Source organism: Hyposmocoma kahamanoa, unplaced genomic scaffold (genome assembly GCF_003589595.1).
Source record: "Hyposmocoma kahamanoa isolate Upper Pololo Valley unplaced genomic scaffold, ASM358959v1 78, whole genome shotgun sequence".
In the NCBI taxonomy this organism is placed as follows: domain Eukaryota; kingdom Metazoa; phylum Arthropoda; class Insecta; order Lepidoptera; family Cosmopterigidae; genus Hyposmocoma; species Hyposmocoma kahamanoa.
Genome location: NW_020653945.1, coordinates 837,934 through 860,370, shown reverse-complemented (window position 1 = coordinate 860,370; position 22,437 = coordinate 837,934). Strand labels below are relative to the sequence as shown.

Genomic DNA, 22,437 nt, shown 5'->3' with positions numbered 1-22,437 from the left:
GGGATTTTTTGTCTCTTTCAAGTTTAATTTTAATATAGTGTCGTTCCAAAAGTATTTCCGGTAGGTGAGAATGAGACCATCAAGAGGTTTCTAAACGAGAATTAATTTCGGATACACTTGTTACATGCTGTCAAATTGACGGTAAGATATTTTTACGTATGGCAATAATGTATGCGCGAGTTGAAGAGAAAAATTAAAAAAAGTGAAAGAAAAGAAATGGCAGTTACTAGAGAGAAAGAAAATTGTACAAGAAAAATTAATGGAAATATACCTGCATTATCCCTCAATAGTGATAATATGTCGACATCTACTGATAGTGACGACGTAGCGGATCCGACATATGAAATTAGGAACATTCAAAGTATAATAAATGTGACTCGCGAAAACATTGACGCTCTGAATGCAAAATTCGCTGGTTTACAGCACCCGCCGACGCTTTATTTGACCGAGTACCAGGAGCTTACGTCTAAGTTGCATAATTTGGAGTTGAAGGAACGGACTTTGCGGGAGTTGTTGGCGAATGAATCGCCTGATAGGAGTGAGGAGTGCTCGTTGCAAGATGACTCGAAAAAGTATGACACGCTCACGCGGCAGCCGAAGGTATTCCTGCGGGCGCACCTGCCGAACCAGCAGCGGACGAGTGTGCAGGTGAAGGAAGGTGTGACGCTGCGTGACGCGCTCTCGAAGGCGCTGAAGCTGCGGAACTTAACGTGCGAGATGTGTGAAGTTGTACGGACAGGAAATAACCAAGTGATTCCATGGGACATCGACATTACCATGATCGACGCTGAGGAGGTCAGTGTTTGTCGCATTTTTGTGGTATTAATATCCACTCAGAGTGGTAAGAGGGTCCTTGTTTCTTGTTCTATTTTGTTTAACATTGTGAATTGTAAACAAGTTATCAGTGAGAGTATTTGTGTGATTGCTGTAATTATTAATATTGGTTTCCAGTAATATTTTGTTTACATGGTGTGTAGAAGACATGTAACTATGACCTAGTGCTAATTTTGGCACTGTGGTCAGGTGTAGTAATTAATGAATACCTGATTATGCCTACTTATATAATATTTGTCACTCTGAGTGAACAATTTGTTTTTGTAAACAATTCCCATACTCTTGCTATTTAAACTTGAGGCCAGTTTCATAAAAATATTAAATATGAATAAAGTAAAAGTACTGCACATTGTCATCAGTTTGTTTCTAATGGAGGAAGGACACCAGTTTCATCTTTGATGTCCACATTTGCATTTCAAATTTCTATACTTCAATAATGTTACCTAGATTCCAGGTAAATTCTCCCTCACTTATTTGATGACTTGAAAAACTTATGAAAGCTCAATCCTTATGTTAATTACGACATATAAACTCATTGGAAGAACAGAGTCCGATGTGATTAAACAACGAAAAGAAGATAAATACATAATGTCGTTATTCAAAATAAGGGCTAGCTGTAGGTGGTTTCTGAATTTTATGTATTATTTCGTTTAGGAAAAATATAAAATCAATCAATGGTCGATCTGACATCTACAGCTAAGAACAGTGAGTGGAATGTACAATGTCCTGAGAATAAGCAGTCTTGCATGTAGGTCTTTCTTCTATGAATGAGTCGATGTACATATTATGTTACTTTGCCCTCGTACAGGGCATTCCCTAGTTCAAAACTAGGTAATTGGTGTTGTCGTTTAGCACAGTATACTTATCATTATTTTATTGGGTATATGTATATTTGAGATTTCACCTCTCCCATTTCCTAAAAAATGTATTATTAAGTATTTTGAAAAGGCAAAGGTAGTATTCTATGGCTGTGGCTCTGTTGATTCCGGTCATGGACTTAACTCAATCAGCACTAGCATTCATGCTGGTAGCTACTAAGCTAGAAGCGGCCACTGAAATCCTGTAATTATAAGTTGTTAACCTGTTAATTATTATTGTATAACAATACTACATACAGTTAACTAGCAATTGGGTTTCCTTAAAAATGTAACTTGCTGTACTGCTTTACAATATTATGCACAAATTATTTTCAAATTCATACGGTATAGTATGACAGATTAAAGTTTTCCTTTGTTGGGTTATAGTGGCAGATAAATGTTTGCGCGTGCAATCTTATCTGTAACAGGTAATATATAATGGAACATGATTATGAAAATGACCATCTGTTTATAAAAAAAAAAATTATGAATGGTTAACGACATATTACTGGCCTGATTTGTACTATTTTATTACAAATCTGTTTTCCTTGATATTGATTTGTTAGATGAACAGTTTCTGTAAGAGCCTATTTACTGAAAATGTTAATTTTACTGACAACACAAAACAATAATGTGAGTATATTAGAATGATGTAATGTGCAATAGGCAAACATAGTGTACATGTGTTTTAAAGATAACCTTTATATGGAAAATTAGGACATGCAAATGGGGGTACAATGAAGCTTTACATAAACTTTGGACTATTATGAATAGTAGATAGATAAGTCAATACAATTAAATTTATCTTCAATGTGGAAATGTCCAGATTGATGTGTCCTTGAGCAAGGAATGTTTTATAATAATAATATTATAAATACACTACATATATACAACATTCTCGCAGTATCTTGAATAACAAATTGATTAAAATTTTGCAAATCTCACACTGGACAGGTTGTGTGTTTCTATAGTATAGCCTGTTTCAACAGGTGTGGCAATATAAGGCCCCTTTTCTATACACTAGCCAAGGCTGTGTTTAGCTTTCCTAGATCTTCCTGCTTTTTGATAGTTACGTCCATAGCAGGCTCGAATTTGTAACCTCTGTATGGAGTCCTTACCAAAATGTACACCAGAATAAAATAGAAAGAATACAGCGTAAATTCATCAACGCTCTGGACTATAGAATGCATCATAATCAAGTAGACTACGAGTCATCCCTTAAGTTGTACAGTGTTGTTCCATTGTGTGTGTATTATTTATACAAAATTTTGCATAACGTTGTTGACACCCTTTTTTTGTTGAAAAATGTATTTCTCGGACGCCGCGAAATAATGAAAGAGCCAATCGTAAAAAAATATTTTTGTCATTAACTTTAGTAAGACATGTTACAGAAGCAACAGTTTCATAAAAAGGACTTGTTCCTTATACCATGTGAAATGTAGTGAAGTTGAAATATTTGACTCTTTGCAGGAGTTTAAAAGTCACATCAGCAAATCAAAATTTAGAACGGATTTGTATGCTCATCATTAGTTGTTCGATCTTTCTTTGTTTTGTTTAACTTTATTATAATTTTTTAATTAATTACATTTTTTTAAATGAGCATTGCTCGTCTTTGGTTATACCTTATATTTGTTCACCAATGAGTACAGAGAATATAGGTTTAGTAATAAGTTAAATGTATTTTATTCTATTGTTGTAAAAGACTATATGTTCCAAAAAAATTTAAAAAAAACACTAGAGTGTGACATTTAATTTTGAAAAAACTTAATTGTTTTCATTAAAGCATAGAAAATGATCGTACTATATAAATAACTTTCTTTCATCAAAATATTAAGAGAGGGCAATGAAATTGGAAATACCAGAATGTAGTTACTTATGACAATTTGAAAAAAAAAGTATATTACTTTTATTGCTGACGATTTTTGTCACACATAGAGGCCCTTATATCGTCTCCTTTAGCACAAACGTACGTTAGTTACAGTTTTGAAGGAAATATTAATATGGTTTCTTTTGGAATTTTATATTCTACGTTGTGATGTAAATAATTAATTTTCCTCAAAATTGCACATTTCCCGACTAACATAACATAAGCTTTGCTAACAACAGGTAACGGTTCGGACGTTGGACAAGCTGCCGATTATGTCTCACATCTCGCACCAGTTCACGCGCAAGACGTTCTTCACGCTGGCTTTCTGCGAGTGCTGCCGACGGCTGCTATTCAACGGTTTCTACTGCTCGCAGTGCAACTTCAAGTTCCATCAGCGCTGCGCTGATAAAGTACCCAGTATTTGTCATCAGGTAAGTGACACTTAACCTGCTGTCGCCACGCCTAGGGTTAAATCATAATGTAAATTACATATGCGACATTCTTTCGATCACAACAGCCTTTAAATAGAGTATCTTTCTTCGCGTATTCTTCTTCTAAGTTCATTCTGCTTCATAGGACTACTATAATTATCCTAATAGGTCCTTGACCTCATATCGATCCTCTTGATCAGAACTAGTGGGATCCTCTGATCCCTATGATGGGCCTCCAAATACACCCCTTCAGCCCTTCCTCTGCCACCGCTTCATGCCCCCTTATACCTTTAGTACAAGTGGCGGGTCTCATTCTTAATTCTGTTGACTGACTGATTCGTCGTACTCTTATCTTCAGGCTGTCTAGTCGACAAATACTGTATCTAAGTTAGTAATAAACATTGTGCAAAGTTACCAACTGTAGTGCCGACCAACCAGTGCACTCCCAGCAGACGCCTGATATCTCACCTTCAGAATTTGAGACGCCTGGACTGCCGTGTTAGTTGTCTACTCTTAGGTATCATAACAGACGAAGTTTATTAATGCTTCATATTACAAAACTGATACTAAATCGCGACATAATTCGCGACAGCAAGTGTTGGCCATAATTGCAAATCTGAAAACAACTAAAGTTGATTGTTATTGTTGGAAACTTCTATAAAAAGATCAATTCACCATAACCTCGTTGCAAACAGGTACGGATGACTGACACGTACTACAAAGTATTGTTGGCGCAAAACCCGGAGACGCAGGCCATCCTGCAGTATCCCAACTTCGGCTACCCGCACCTCATGCGGGTTGACGGCAAGTGAGTATTTTGATATGTGTGAAAAATCAAGAGGAAGAATAAAGTCACGAGAAAGAAAGTCACATGTTCCATGAGAACGTATTATGTTCTTTTAGGTGTTTATAAAACTTATCTGATCCACGGAAGTGGACAATTCAATGCATGTCAACGATTGCTTTAAAGATATTAATATACACTAGCATCACAGTACAAAGATTTAAGTACAGGGCACGCCAAGCTTGACACTTAAGATTTAAATCCAACTCTATGCCGCTTACGATAAGAATGGTGCAAAGTACAAAAAGTCAAGCTTGACGTGCTCTTTACTGTACAATGTACATTGTACTGAAATCCTAGATTGATTAAAAATAAAAGAAAATAGAAATCAATACAAAATAGTAACATTTATACTTACAATTACAATACTTTTTATTAAATACACTACCGTAGTAAAGCAACCCTATAAAAATAGGTGCTCTACTCTGAGATGCAACTGATGTTCAACTATGGAAACAAAGTTGATGCAATTATAAACAAAGATTTTAAGAAAAGCGGAAATGTGAAAAGGTCTAAAAATAATGCAAGATTTTTTATATTGTGTGCATGTGCACCAACATAATATTATCAAATCATCATTTTTATTTAAAACACCCTATTTAATAAGATAAGCTCAAGAAACTTATTCCAGTGGAAATATTTTTTATGCTATTGGCAATGTTTCGTGGAAGCATAACCTTTGGCTGCTCTTTTCTTTCTTTATTCGGTTTTTTATTTTATCTATAGGCATACAAACACAAATAATTTTAAACAGAAAGTTTATTAACAATAATTTATTGCCATTAGTGTTTTTATTAAACAATTTACTAAAAATAGTAATAATGCTTATAAAATAAAAATAATAAGTTGATTCTATATTAAATAGTTATAATTAATAATAATAATAATAAAAAAGTTAGTTTTTGCCCGATCGGGATGGATAAGATCAAGCCGTTTGGTTTGTATTCCTACCAAACTAACTGGAAAAAAGGTTTATGATCTATGAGATGTCACTTTGACAGTGACCGTTGCTTGTTTACATTTTTGTACATTGGTTTCATCCCAGAGTTCAGACACATGTAATGTGGCATGCAAACATACCAGTGTTCTGGTTTTACCTGATCTTAAACCAGGGAATTCCCTGTACTATGAATACCAGAGCAACGATATCAACTTGGGGGCCGAATAGTGCCCCTATTATAACAACCGGTTCCGAACCAATTTAGAGAAGTTCATTTTCCAAATTGATTTTACCGGAAATCGACAATGTCTATAAAGACTGATATAACACTGGCAATGCCTGCTGTGATATTATGGTCTTAAAATAATTTCATATTTGACCGCGGACGTACTCGACAGGTCCGTGTCGCCCGCCAAGAAACAGAAGGACTTTGATGTCAACTGGTGATTATCCTATGTACTCGAATAATGCTTGTTTGTACATAATGCAAGCTAATATAGTTTTTGTATTAGTGTTATTAGTACGTTTACTACCGCCTTGGGCAGACGTGACTTAATTTAATTGCGTCTGCCACCGCCGTTGCTATATGCAACACAATTTAGTTACGTCTGAAATTTATTGCGCCAACGTCTAGATCACCGTTTGCAATCGGTGACTTTTAAATTAAAGAATTTCCGTAACTAAATTGCGTTGCATTTGCCATCGGCGGTGGCAGATGTTACTAAAAAAATCACATCAGCCCCGGGACTGTGCCAACGTGTGCAAACGTGACTTTGTAGTTACGTCTTCTGTTCTAGCCGGCCCACAGAGGCGGTGGCATACAGAAATAAAGGCAAATAGCAAATATGTGTCCGTTCACTACGCTAACAAGTGAAGTCACCTGTAAATAAAATTTTGGGAGTGTGAATTTAACTCTTCACAATGCACTATCAATATGTACCTGATTACTAGAACCTAAGACTCAAATTTCATTGCCGCGGAACGGAACCGAAGCTAATTTTTATAATGAAAATTTACATAGAATTAGTCGTCAATTTTGTAACGTACAAATTAGATACGATACAGTGGGTGTGGGAATTCCTGAGACTGCGCGAAAATTCGACACGGATGTGCTACCTGTTTTTTGGCTCGTGTCTAATTTGTACGTTACCACGGAAGAAGAAAAAATTCAAATGCTTTAAGCGTCGTATTCTAAACCTCTACTCAAAGCTCAAGTCAGGACATAAGTTTCAAGCACTGGAAATACAACCCTAATGGCAAGGACTTGAGTATGATTTCTAGTGCTTTAAATCATACACAAGTCCGGACTTGAGCATAGAATAGAGTTCTGGAATAAGACCCTAAGTCTCGATTAGTCACACATTCATAATTTGAAACTCTATGAAATCTTGATAATGATTGGTCGGTTCTAATTTAAAAAGAAATTACATATTCTGGACTTTTAATAAAATTTAAACTGTACCTTGTTCGCATATCGTTGAAAGTTCAATACCCATGATTGCAAGTGACGACATTTTGATTTTATATTCAAATTTCAATCAATGTGCTGCCATCTAGCGGTCAATTACTGAACGACGACGAATTCGAGATGTTTACTTAGTTCTCGAAAAAGAATCGACCATATTGCAGCGGCATGAGGTTTACTTTGGTTTCTTTTAACAAAAATGTTATTACGATAAACGGAAATTTGGAAATTTATTAAATTATATGATGATATGGAACACCACCACGGATAATATTGCAAGGCATTTTTCTGCGATTGTCGAGGTTTTGCGCGAGTAATTGACACGACCATAACGTACCAAGCGAAAATGGCGAATTGAGCTCAAGTATGTGGAACACCACGTACTATTGGCACACGTACCACGCTCACTTAGCACTTCTTCTGTATGTATTGTTCTGTGTACATTACATAATTGACACAAACTTAATTATGCTATATAGTTGACGACCTCTGTGTTTGAGTGGCTTGCTCACCGGTTTTCATGGTGTCGCCATCTCTGAGGTCCCGGGTTCCGAACTATAGAAAAACTTTTTTTTTTTTTTTTTTAATCTTTATTTAGTTTCAGGACTTTTATTCTAGAGAACATGCCAGTCCTATCATAGCCTTATTCTATTTGTTACACATTTTTTTTTTTTTTTTTAATACAGTTCTAAATTTTATTACAGTTATTACACGTACAACTAACGATGATTTACCATGTCACACAACATTTTCGTGTAATTGGATAAGGGTTCTGACAGTATTCCTTGAAAAAAACTAATGTTGGAGCGGTTTAGTTGTAATGTAGTCAACAATAGGTGTCGCTGGCCTTCGTTCTTGGTACATTCCGCCAACAAGGAGAAAAACTTACTTTAGTATATTGTCTCGGGTCTGGATGTTTGTGGTACCGTCGTTGTTTCCGATTTCCACGACACAAGTACTTTAGTTACTTGCTTTGGGATCAGAGCAAAGTATGAAAACGAAATATTCGATTGTAAACATAGTTGGAAGAATTCGATTGTTGATTATCAATTAGTTACTAAATATTACTACATTTCACTTTTTGATGGTTGATCAAATATCGTAATAGTAATAGGGTTCGGAACGAAGTTATCCGGCATAAGACTAAAGTTGTGGACATCGTCCAGAAATGTAGCAAGCTGAAGTGGCAGTGCGCTGGCCACATCTTTCGCAGAACTGATGAGCGATGGAGTATACGGGTTCTTGAGTGGAGATCACGCCTCGGCAAACGTAACGTTGGACGTCCCCCTGCAAGATGGGCCGACGATCTGAAGAAGGTCGCGGATAGTGGTTGGATGCGGAAAACGGGTGATCGGGCACTACGGCGTGCACTTGGGGAGGCTTATGTCCAGCAGTGACCTACAATAGGCTGATTGATTGAATAGGATTCATTGTTATTAAATGAGATATAGGATCGATTGGTACTAGATAAGAAAGAGGCTCGATTTTTTTACATTACGTACCATAGCATAGAGAACCTTTTATTTTTAGACACCGAACATCTAATGGTAATTACTGAATTAGTAACTATATTCGATTCTTTTTCGGCGAAGACGACTGAGCCGAAAATCAAATGGGTAGTGCAACTATCGATTTATTCTATATTTTCTTTGTAACCATCACCCACCGCTAATGTATATGATGTTGTCTAACATTTATTAATGCTATGGTTAAAAAAATTCGCTTCTAGTCCTTTGGGGCAATGTAAATTGAGTCTAATACGGCGTTGTGTAATTTTGCACCTTAACGCTTTTGTATATTGTTTTTTGTGTGTACAAAATCACCTTACACCCGAAAGGTTGGCGGTTGCTATTATATACAGCGCCGTTAACCACACCCGATCCAATACACCGTCATCTGTAACTAGATATCGGAATAGATAAAGTATATTTGCCTAATCTTCGAGTAATACACATAGAGTGCATAATACTATAATAATCTGAAATCCCAGAAGATTAAAAGTCAAAATTCACTTACTAAAACACGTGGAACAATATACAATACAATTATTCGTTGAAACATGTAGTTAACAATGAAGGTATTATAGTATATTATATTAGATTTATTTATTTTTCATATTTATTATTAACCGACTTTAAAAAAGGAGGAGTTTCTCAATTCGATTGTATGTTACGCGATAACTCGGCATTTGTGAACCGAGTTTAATGATTCTTTTTTTGTTGGAAAGAGAATACCTCAGAAGTGGTCCCATTTTCATTTGAAGAAAATATTCCCTCTCTAAGGGTGGCAAACTAGGGGATGAATGACTTTTGAGGTCGTTTTTTTAGTTTAGATGTAGCATGCATTTCAGGGAAAATTAATACAAATTGCATGAAACAACAAACAATAACAAATTAGAATTTAATAAAAAAATAGTAAGTGCGAAATATAACTAATTTAGTTAGTCAGTACCATTGACTTACAATTTTATGGACGTCGTCGGGTCCGCGCTAAAAAGTGTCCAAACTTATAGGGCGTTAAAATCGTATACAGGGCGTCATTCACGCTCTAGTCTTCGTTTGTTCGACTGACAGCGAAGCAAGCAAAATTAGACAGTACTGCGATGACATTACAATTTAAATTCAACGTTTTAGCTTTTTCATATTCCTTTACATGTCACTACGTTTAAATAGGTTGACTTGGAACATTTTTTTCGTGGTTTTTGTATTAGACCCGTCGTCCATTTTTTTGTAAGTCAATGGTCAGTACTAACAATTTATGCAATTTGTATTTATATTGTCTACAATTCTTTTAAGTCATTGAGCAGAGGCAGGTATTACCTATTCTATGTATACTCTAGTACCCTATTCCGACCTCTGGTTACCGTTGTTACTTATATGTTTTGTTTGGGAATTGCCTTAAAACTATTCTGAAGTAGCTCATCTAGTCATGATTCCATAAGCTGATGATAGCTGGTTAATTCGATTTCTAACACTATCGTATCGTTCCTGGTATCAGGCAGCAGCATCCGCGCTCCCTGAACCAGGCGGACCGGTCTAACTCAGCGCCCAATGTGTGCATCAACATGGTTCAACGCTCCATAACGCTGGCAGATCATCAGCGGAAGTACAACCAGGTACACATCGCACCTCTAATAATAAATTGGCGCAATTGAAATATAATGTTTTTCATATCAAGCAGTGTGTAATATTAGGGAGTCACCATACTTATAGATACAGAATCGCATAAAGCCGGTCAGAAAAATCTTAACGTCTATGTAATAAGAGAGAAAAAGATGTTATGCGTTTCGCGTCAGCGGCGGTCCGATCGGAAGCAAAACGCGCAACGTCATTTTCGCTCTTATCGCATGGTCGTAATTTTTTTCTGACCGATTCCACGTTAATAAGTTTGGTTATTCCCTTAGGCACCAGTCACATGACGTCTATTTTGTTGGACAGTTTCCCGAATTACGCCACTTTATTATCTCTCTTTTACTTCACTCAGAAGTGAAAAGTATTGTAGTCGTACATCGAAGTATGTAACCTGAAATACAAACGAAATGTCATTTGATTTGTTTGAAAATTATTCTGCCAAATCATTACGGTGATAACTGCGCTCCTATTGGCCAGTACGAATTCGAAACAATTGACGGGTGTTGTCAATTGTTTCATTTCAAATCGACCAGTTTAACTTGAGTTTTGCTATAATGGACGAAAATTTCTAAATTACATATAATAATTACCGATGAAATGTGATTCCGTTTGTTTTGTAATTAGATGTTTTACTGTTTTTTCCACACCACCGAACGGAACAGCCCCCATTGTTAGAGACATTATCTTTATTACAATAAGTACAGAATATTTTTGAAATATACGGAGATGTACACACAGGTCAGTTGTTGGCGCTGTACTATTTCAGTTTTGTAATTTGTGATTTCAGCGCAAACGAGAATTGATATTTAAAAGTGATATAAGGCCCATTTACCTGATGAGTAACCAGAAATAGAGACGAAATACGGGCCACGTATTTCGTCTCTATTTCTGGTTATGTACTCGATGTACTCGTACAACGGCGTAACTTAAAATTTTGAATTGTGTACACAACTTACAAAGTCACATCCTTTTGTTGCAAAGGGACTATATGATATACAGGCGACTTTTCAGTCACCATTAAAATTTTAATATTATAGAATAGAAATTCTTTATTTCAGCCATAGCCCCATACAAATTGTTAGTAACATTTTCACTTAGAATAGGTAGGTATTATTACCCACAAAACGACACAACGAAATATTTATTTAATATATAAAAACAGAATTGATTTACCCAATGTAGTCTATTCCGAGGAACATATCTTTCAGTGCTAACTAATTCAATTTGTTGCAGTGTAATAACTCTCCTCAATCCACGAATTACCTGACGTCATCTGCGCGGCAGAGTAAGGACGACAAAGACAAGGGTAGCGACCAGCAACACAGTCAGAGTACGCAGGTACTGTGATGCAATAGAATAAAGGATTTTGAGAAATGGAGTACACTGCTACTAGTCTGTGTTTCCCAATCTGTTGAATTGTGTTGAAGGCTACTCAAGGCTAGGGTTCTTTTAGAATAGAGACCATATATTGCAAGGCCACGATATAAAAAAGGCACAACAAAAGACTAATATAAATAAAAACAAAAATAACACAAACAGCGTAACAACATTTAAACAACAAGTTATGTAATACTATACCGACATATGTGCGGCTGTGGCGTGTGCAAAAGGATCCCATTCAGCTAAAGTCACAACCAAGACTAGGCAGTGACGCTGGTTTTCAATGGACCATAGCTGAGTGAGTGACGGACGTATGCGTCCCGAAATGAAAATAAAATTAATTACGTGTATATCGTGCTATTGCAGTGTGTACTCTTATATCGAATAAATACTTACGTAATTAATAAATACTTACATATTGGACAAACGTTTGGCCAATCGATTGTCTATTTTCGATTTTATGAAAAAGACAGGCAAACAATGAGAATACTAAATAAAGACGAATAACAATATTTGGGAAAACAATTTGGTAACTGATTTTTTTGAGATTGACGTTTGACACGTTTGGATATGTCTCGGGATACAAAACATCGTACGACGTTACTAGCGGTAGCGTTCTGTTGGTCCAATTAATTTTATAAATATCGAGGTATAAATATTTATCTAAGATAATCACTTCAAACTTTGGAATTTTCTGTGAGCGGAACACACGAAAGACATTTTTCATCGCACTTGCTCGTAAACATAGTCATGACAGGCAGGCGAGTCGACCATAATGTCCTAAATTATGGCAAAGAGCTTTTTCAGTACATTATCGCTCTTTGAATTTTTTACGTCAAGATTAAGCAAAAAGTTTTTATGCTCGAAATATCTGAACTTACTGAAGAAATATTCTTCTAAACTTGAGGTATAAAAAACGAAACATTTGCATTATTTATCATTGTATTATCTGTGGAAGAATAGCTGGCAAACTGTTTCTTTTTTTATAAAAAAAGTTAATTGTAAAATTATATATATATTTATTCATACAATAAATAAATTACCGTTGTATCTATTTCCTCGCATATGTGATGAAAAACATTGTATGTAGAACGGGCGGTAAAAATTACACACCTCGAATCGCTAAAGCCCTCAGCCTTCGGCTCCGGGCTTCTAACAGACTCTCGTTGGAAATTTCTCAGTTATCGCCCTTAAAACACCATGTGCTTCTTGTATGAGAGTTTGTTCGGGGAAGTACTGCCACCTTACCTATTTCTCGAACGTGAAGGGTAAGGGTGCTGGTGCTGGTGCTGGTGAAATTACACGCACATGGGACATTGTCAACTTATGTCTCAGCAGTGGACGGCAGTGTTATGGATAAGCGTGTACCACCAATAGCCGCTATGCTAGTAAGGCAAGTAACGCGACGCGTGGTTGCAGGCGTCGCCGACGGGCACGTTGCGGCCGCGGCGAGCGCGGGCGCGCTCGGCCGACGAGTCGTGGAAGAACGTGCTCGCGCCGCGGGAGAGCTACGACGACTGGGTCATCCCGGCAGACGAGATCCTCATCGGTGCTCGGATAGGTCACTACCACTCGTTTCTACATTTTCCATATACGCACCATATACCTCCATGAATGACCTTGAAACTCCTGACATACTTGGACCCCGATTCAGAACTCTTCGATATTTTAACCGAATCGTGCGATTGGATATCGTTCTCGAATTACCAGCTATTCATGACATTCGAGTTAAAACGATCGATTCGGATACGGATAGGATATCGTTATCGAACAACGTTTGCGGAGTTAGTCGGCAACTATAGATTATAAGAAAAATGAAGTTCTTTTACATATATATTTTTAAGGCTTTAAAGGCCTAAAATCTAAAATATAGGAATGCATTAGTCTCGCATTAGAATAAATTAATAAAATTGAGCAAAATCCAGACTTTATTTAAAATAATAAAATATTTCCATGTTACATTCTTGCTCTGTAAACAATAGGACGTTCGGTAACTTTCATTCGATAACTATGTTCTGAATAACTTTTGTAGCCTTTGCCGGTCGAGAAGCTCGAGTAATCGTACGGGTGTGACGTCATTTCGGTTCGGTTTCGAATACTACAGTTTGATGTTCGATTCGGGTGTTGTGAATAAAAATGAAAAGAAATCGTACGACAAGTGAGTTATCGTAAGGTTCTGAATCGACCCCCTGCCCATCATATAATTTTTCATAGTAGAATGCTACGTAGCCAACGTGTTCGCAAAACTTCTAAGGGGGCTTGAAAGGGGCTTCATCGCCATTAGTAGCAAGTAGACTGATAAGTAATGTGTTGCTCAATTGATTCCAACTGTTATTACAGAAAAGCCTTACAGAATTCATAGTTGTCCGTCTTTATCTCCTTCCGGGACGTCCGTCTACCATACGTCCATAGATATAAAATGTGCGGTATGGTTGCAGGGTCTGGCAGTTTCGGGACGGTGTACAAGGCGCACTGGCACGGGCCCGTGGCCGTTAAGACGCTCAACGTCAAGACTCCCACTCCCGCGCAGCTGCAGGCCTTCAAGAACGAGGTACTGTCCATAGATATACATTTCAAATCATCTAAAATATTGCATAAGTAGTATAAATTCCAAATTTGGAATTATTTTTAGCGAGTGGAATGTTTTGTTTTGAACTTAGTAATTTCCCAACAAAGTATTCAGCCTATGTAATACTTTGTGTCAGGTTTTGAAAGTATCCATCGAACAAACGTTTTTGACAGTGAACTTGGCTCATTGTTTGGTACTTCCTTGCTCCTTAAAACTTATTGTTCCACGTTATCAGGTGGCAGTCCTCCGCAAGACGCGGCACTGCAACATCCTTCTATTCATGGGTTGCGTGTCGAAGCCGTCTCTCGCCATTGTGACGCAGTGGTGCGAAGGCTCCAGTCTTTACCAGCATTTGCACGTGCTGGAGACGCCACTGCCATTGCTGTACCTCATCGACGTCGCAAGACAGACTGCGCAGGGCATGGACTACTTACACGCGAAGAACATCATCCATAGGTTCGTATTTGTACTAAGAAAATGCACAGAATATCGAATGGTACAAGTAAGAGCGGTTACACACCTCGACTTTTAGCAGCGATGCAAATGCGATGCAGTCGCGATGCAGTCGCTTATCGTCTTCCTTTATACACGCATTGTTTTTTACACACACATTACATTGTAGATATGTTACATATACAAAATGTACGAAAGTGATTTAGGAATATTATTGTTATACGATACGACGAGGTACTTTGAGTTATTTTTTGTTATCGTCAGTGAATTTTTTGTCACAATTTGTCGCCCTAGGCCCGGTCCTACTGGGCCTTAGGGCAAATCCGCCACTGCACATGGTTATTTGTATTTACGTGTTTGATATATTTGGCAAACAATCGCCGTGTGTAGATAGCATGTATGACAGAGCATTTGCCGTGTTTGCCTATTCGACAAATACAGCAGACACGAATCTCGCGTTGCCGCGCTGGTTGGTTTCTCGACGCACATCAATGGAGCCAAATACGCAAGTTAACCGTCCACACTATGGTCGTATTTATTATTTTAACTCCTTATTTGGCTCTATGTGTAGCATCGAGTGTATAGCCATAAATAGAGACGAAATGTCATTTAATTTGTTTGAAAACTATTCTGCCATATCATTACAATGACAACTGCGCTCCGATTGGCCAGCCCGAATTAGAAACAACTGACGGGTGTCGTCAATTGTTTCACTTTAAATCGACCGGTTATAATTGAGCTTTGCTATAATGGATGAAAATTGCAAAATGACACGTTTTGGAATGTACGTCTCCGTATATTCCAAAAATATTCTGTATTTATTGTAGTAAAGATAATATCTCTGACAATGGCTGGCTGTTCCGTTCGGTGGTGGTATTGTAATTAGATGTTTTGCTGTTTTTGGGAAAACAAACAGAATCAAATTTCATCAGTGATTAAATATTTAATATGTGTGACAAACCTACTTTATGTATTAGACGGTTTTAAGCCAGATTGTTCACTTTTAGTTCCCTAAGAATCTGCTAGATGGCTGACACCTGAGCCATGTAATTGTAACTGAGATTGTGGCAGAAGCAATCTATTTCAGTAATCAATAATCTGTATGCACCCATTGTAATTGTCTATATTTATTCACAGGGACCTGAAATCGAATAACATATTCCTTCGCGACGACTGGTCTGTGAAGATCGGCGATTTCGGTCTAGCCACGGCCAAGGTGCGGTGGTCGGACGGCGCTGGTGCGGGAGGGGTGCAGTGGCAGCAGCCCACAGGGTCTATCCTCTGGATGGCTCCAGAAGTCATCCGGATGGAGGAACCTGCGCCGTATACGTTCCGGTCCGATGTTTATGCATATGGCATCGTTCTGTATGAACTGATGGCTGGGGAGCTGCCGTATATTCATTTAAATAATAAGGATCAGGTAATAATAATAATAACGCACACAACATAGCCCCGCACTAGGGAAACCCTGAGTCGCGGGTGCCATGGACACACACATGGACAACCACAAATTACACCCAACCTCATGAGATAAATAAATGGAGGCCATTATCACCAATATCAGGTTTCTTACCACGGTATGACTTCTTTTTATTTTCCCGATATTTCGGAATATCGGGAAAATAAAAAGAAGTCATACCTTGGTAAGAGACCTGATATTAGTGATAATCATTTAGTGAATAACCACGAAAGTCTTAAAATCTATATAAATGGAGGCCATATAAATATTAATTCCGGCCCGGGAATGGACCCTAGGACCTTTGCGTGTTAGTCCGGCATGGTAACCGATCGGCCACGGAAGCAGTAGGTGTGTGAAAAATTATGACACACGTTATTAGCAATTACGTCTAAGGAATGTGTATACTAGAACATCAAATTCAATAAAATTCTAAATCATAATATGATGTAAATCAGTGATTTTCAGGAAAGTTTTTTGTACTCAATTGGGGTGACAATTTTTATTATTTAATTACTCGAATATATTATCGTGAAATATTAAAGAATGTTTCAGGTTACCACACTCCAATATTAAACAATGCTTCAGGATGATATTCTATAAATATTTGATTAAAAAGAAATTGTCACCAAAATTGAGTACAAAAAACTTCCTGAAAATTACCCAAATATCTTTTGTTTGTGAAACTATAAGTTATATCCATTCGTAGTAAAGGGGTCGAGATATGCGGGGCCGTTTGATGTCGATTACATAATCAGGCTTTGTATTTATCCGCGTGTTCACTTTGTTTTTTATTAATTTCACGACCTTTCATTCAAATACTTCATTTGAAATAGGAAGGATCCTTCATAAGTTTCTTTTATAGTATTTACAATTAAGTTAACTACAAGTATGAAAAAATCTATAATCGATAGTAAAGCTTGAACCTCGTACCCGTTTTTGAAGGGTGAGGGTGTTGAAAAATTACAGGCACGTGAAACTTTATATCTCAAGGTGACGGGTGCAGTTATTTGAGATTTAAATCTTTGGGTAGGCGTGTTGCTTACCACCAGGCGAAGAACTAAGCTCGTCCCTTCACTTAACATGATAAAAAGAAAACATTGCTTTTACAGCAGAGAAAGGAGAATTACTTTAGTATCCGTCATTATTTTTTCCAACAGATAAGACAGTTAACTTTATCTTTTCACAGATACTATGGATGGTAGGTCGTGGTCTACTCAGACCGGACGCAAGAAGACTACGTCAAGACGCGCCGCAGGCATTGAAGCGCTTGTTCGAAGATTGCATAAAGCTGGACAGATCTCAAAGGCCATTGTTCCGGCAGATACTAGCGGCTTTAGAGTGTATGCTTCGAGCGCTGCCCAAGATCACGCGGTCGGCGTCCGAGCCTGTCTTGTCGAGACAATTGCACGCGTCCGATGACTGCCTCTCGTATTCTTGCGCCTCGCCCAAAACGCCGGTCAACTTCCAGTTCAATACTGATACTAGTTTTCCTGCTTTTTACGGGTAAGAGATAAGTCATATTACTAATCATTACTATGCTCAAACTTTGATATGCCCCACTACCAATAATCGAGAGGAGAGGGTGCAGGTCACAGTTCCATATACAGGCCTAAAGTGGATTCAACAGTTTTCTGAAAGTTGTAAATTTTCTTCGACATGCAGATATCACCACATTGTTTCCGTTTACCGTCAATGAGAAATATTGCTATTAAATGTTCAATATCCAGTTTCCCACTAGCAAAAAGATCTTGTAAAAGTGAAGTTGCAAACTGCATTAGATTAAACTGATTAATAGAATCTTTGTCCTGCAGAAACATGCGGCCAGGGCAATTTACAATCTGGAAACCCAAATTGTTTTTGAATAATACATTTAAAGAGATTAACATTCTTACGCTAACGTCACAGTACATTTATGAAATTGTTATTTATGTTAGGAAAAATAGAATTTTTTTTAATGAAAAATACTGACAGACTAAAGAAATAGAAATAAAGAGACTAGAAAAATATCTTAACAGTCGTATTGACAAAGTAACAAATTCGTTTAAGGGGCAATGTGTACGTATCTATAATAAGGTTCCAATTGATATTCAAAACTTGCCATTTACGAGGTTTAAAACTTTAGTGAAACAAAAAGTAACGGTTTATTATACAACTTCTGCATACTTGGAGAACAAAAATCTCATCATCTTAAATAGTCTCTATCTAAGATTAAATTTTTATTGAATTGATATTCAATTATTTTTTGTAAAATTACTCCACTAGTTTGTTATAATTATTAATACAAAGATCGAACACACAGAAAAAATTTCTTATAAACATCTTAGATAGAGTTCCTTTTTTCTGGAGGATTCCAGAAAAAAGGAACTCTATCTAAGATGTTTATAAGAAATTTTGTAATGAAAAATGTGTTCAAATGTATATGTACAAAGAGTAACCCTTAAGGCCACACCGTGAACACTTTAGAGTTTCTTGCTCATTCTTCTCAGGGGAATCTGTCTTACTAATGCACAGTAGAGGTTAATCAGTATGACGATATCGAGTTCTTAGGTTTTCGCGATTGTTATACATAGGAATGAAATTTCATTCCAGTATGACGATTTCAAGTGTAATTTTTTTTGCTTGTTTGTTTCAACTTTTTTTTATTCTTATTATATTTTCCTATATTGTTATTTATTTATGAACGAAATATTTAATATTGTAAAAAGCGAAGTATTGATTTTCATGAGCAACGATTGACATCCAATACTTAACGATTGGGCTGTCCATCCTCTCTGCTACCACCTTAAGAAGGCTGTTGGTACTGCCTCTCAGTCTGGCCAACAGGGATGCCTCTCTTGCGAACGACTGAATTCTAGCCTCCGCGAACATCTCTGAGGCACTACAGTTTCGAGGCATCCTCAGCAGTCCTCTGAGGGTGTTGTTGAATTGGACATGCAAGGCACTGTATGCTTTTTTAGTGTAATTGCTCCACAGGTTGCATGTGTTTAGGGGTCTGGCAATGTTTTGAAAAGGGTGATTTTAATCTCGCATGAGCACCGTGCGAACCTGCGGGCCAGCATATTACACCTTACCGCCCTGCATGCCCAGGTCAACATCGTCTGTAAAATTTTCCATAGCCCAATACCATATGCTTGGATTAGATACTATCTGGAGTGAGGTAACCGGTCGACAGCACGAACGAATTAGAATTCACGTTGTGGCGGGACTCCCACCGCTCGACCCTCAGGGTGTATTGGCTTTATGTCGAATTGAGTGCGCGAACGTTACTTGCAGAATCCCAGTGCCGAACCAGCGGCACCCGTAGGTGGCAGCTGGCTGCGAGCGGCGGCTGGCTGTGCTGTGGTGTGCGGCGGCGCCGGCGGCGCGCCCGTCGCGCTCGCCCGCGCGGCACTCGATCGGGCCGTGCTCGTCGGCCGGCGCGGCCGCGCGGCCCCACCGCGCCGGCGCGGGCCACAAGCGCGCCTGGCTGCTGGGCCTGTGCCCGCCGCCCGCCTACCTGCGGCCCGCGCGGGCCGAGGTGCCCACGGCGCTCGCGAGGCTCCGGGCGGCCCTGTGCCGCTGCTGCTCCACGTACTAGTGCCGCGAGTGTGTACATATTAGGAAAGCGATTCTAGTGAAGTGACCGATAGTGAGCATGTGACGCGAAGGGATGACGTTTGCATCCGTCGGCGTATTTGTTGCGAACGCAATGCCGTACGAAGTTTCGTTCTGTAGGCGTAATGCTGTCCGCCGACGATCGAAGTGTCTTGTCGAAGATTTCACACGGGAAGTGTGGCTCCGTCGCTACGTCTGTCTGTTTTGGAGTGTGGTGATAGTGAGACTTTACGGACTGTTTGCGATACTAACTTGACGTGATGTTTAGATTCTTGTAGACGATACACTGAAGCGATAATGTGTAATACTAAATTTTAATATTTATCCAGTTCTGCCTCTCACAACGAAGAGACTCCTCCTATGAGTAAACACTGATTGCCATTACAAGGCCGATTCTCGAGTGCTATTAAAATCTATTGCTTCACTGCTGACTGGATTGTTGACTATTTACCAAACTGTCTTAGGCACCTTGTAATAGCAGAACGATTTGAAGAGATGTATCGAATTTCATCAACTGTATGGTGCCTGTATTTCTCGACGAGTTGGTTCTATTCAAAAAAGGGGTATTACTCAATAGGCCATAGTGGTGGTGTATATCATAATTTATATTCACCCACAGGCTTATTTAATTTTGTCATAACTATAGCATCTAGTGCACTCTGTACTAAAACATGTCCACAACTGAATGAAGTTGTGTATAAAATCCTAATTTGACACTGAGAAAGAACCTTACTTACTTACTTGCTCTTATCGTTATAGTGTGTTGCCTATGAGATGAGAAGTCAACTTTAGTTTGTCGTATGACATAAACAACTCGGGGTCTTTGAGTTAAGAATCTTCCTCAATCGTTATCATAATAATAAATATTGAAGTCACAAGTAATTCGATTAGCAATAAATCGATAGAATACGATCGCGATTCCGACTTAAAAGTATTAAGTTCAGTTTTAAATAATGGGCAGTGTGACATTTCAAAGGTTACCTAACTTGCAGTGGAAAATGTACAATTACTGCCTGTCTGCCTTTTTGAGAGCACACAGGTACAGACTGAACATCTTATTTGCCACAACTAACTATGCATTTGCGACATTAAGTATAACTGGTTTAGTGTCGAAAATGTCTAAAGTTTCCTTCAGGTGGACAATCTGCCGAATTTCATATTCTAACCTCAAATAGCCTATTAGAACATTTGAGTAGTTTCTTACAGTAACAAAACCAATAGAAAAAGTGCCTCCAAATACTTCTTTTATTTACGAAAGTATCAGTGTTTATTATGAAATAAACATAATTTTTAAGAAACAACAGCAAATGCGATCTCTGCCTTATGACGAAAGGAAATCATGCACCAATGACATGAAAAATTATTTTTCTGACTAAATAAATATTTTTGTATATCTGGAATGTAAAGTATTATTTGTTTTTTATAATACAGAGTGGTGCAAAACTCGTTGTATGTTGTTACTAGTCAAAAGAATAGACTAGCGCTAACTAAATGGTGGTCGTAATGGGCTCAATGGCTACCTTTTGAAGTGCGCGCCGCATATGACGGCACACAAGGCGCGTTTACTCGCTGGCATATATGCGCGGATGGTATTGTCCCGACACGTGATTCTATGTAGGTTTTAAGAGTAAATAAATGCATGTCAGGGTTGTGTAAACGTGCTTTGAATTTCAAACCCCAGAACTCACGTGGAGTGAACACGTGAGCTCCAAACCAGGGGAAGAAGTAAGCTTTATACGGGGGAAGAGTTTTTGTGCAGTACGTAGCAACAACAGGATATACTTATGTTAATAAATGGCTATTAGTGTATGTTGTTACATGCTAAGGTATTTGTAACATCTGCCAATGCAATATTTTCTGTCAGTGAAGTTGAAGCCTTCTAATACCAAAACAGTTTGGCTTGCAAGTGGAGATTAGAATTAGTCCAGTCTCTTATTTTGTTGACCCATGTTTGATGAAATACTAGCCCTTAAACGCCATCGGGTGACAAGAACAAGCAAGTTGCTGGTGGCCGCTATTAACTGCTGGTGTCTGCACGCGAAAAGTACTCTTAAAACGGTAACGTATCAACTTTGTTGATAGTACATACCTGTATGCGTTGGGTACAGGTAAAAATCAAATTTTGGGAAGATTTGATTCGTATTACGAGACATATTATACAGCTTGCTCGCTCACGCCGCCTTATGATACATGAGGAAATGAAAAGAATAATAAGTTAACCACACTGCTATTGTCAACTGGCTTACAGTGAATACTTTCCTTATATAGAATCTTCCTATTCTCCTGGTGATGTTTCGCACCACCCTGTAAATCAGAGGTGCAGGCCTCGCAACCTTATAATTTATTATTGTACATAATTAAATGTTACTGTAATTATAATTTTAGTAGGCAAGTGTTAATCTGCATCTACACTCGTCCAGTGAATCTTGTGTATATTAATTTTAACGCATACTATCGACTCTAAAGACACAATAAATTATTGTTTCAAACTGATTATTGTGTTTAATTTTTCTAGATATTACCCAAAAATACTAACTGTGGGTTAGGTAATAGGTATAGCGATTTAAAATAAAAACACTATTTGTGTGAATGTAATAATAATGAGCCAAACAA

The 22,437-nt window shown here is 37.9% G+C and overlaps 1 protein-coding gene across 1 annotated transcript; it reads left to right on the top strand.

The window, feature by feature from the left end:
• The first annotated feature begins 216 nt into the window (after positions 1–216).
• LOC113233047 (raf homolog serine/threonine-protein kinase Raf-like) lies at positions 217–22,311 on the top strand. Its single transcript, XM_026468003.1, has 11 exons — positions 217–795; positions 3,798–3,989; positions 4,685–4,797; positions 10,236–10,353; positions 11,603–11,707; positions 13,169–13,310; positions 14,188–14,300; positions 14,554–14,774; positions 15,909–16,191; positions 17,417–17,733; positions 19,504–22,311. Exons 1-11 carry the CDS (start codon positions 217–219, stop codon positions 19,532–19,534), a joined length of 2,214 nt encoding a protein of 737 aa, XP_026323788.1. The 3' UTR covers positions 19,535–22,311.
• The last annotated feature ends 126 nt before the right edge of the window (positions 22,312–22,437 follow it).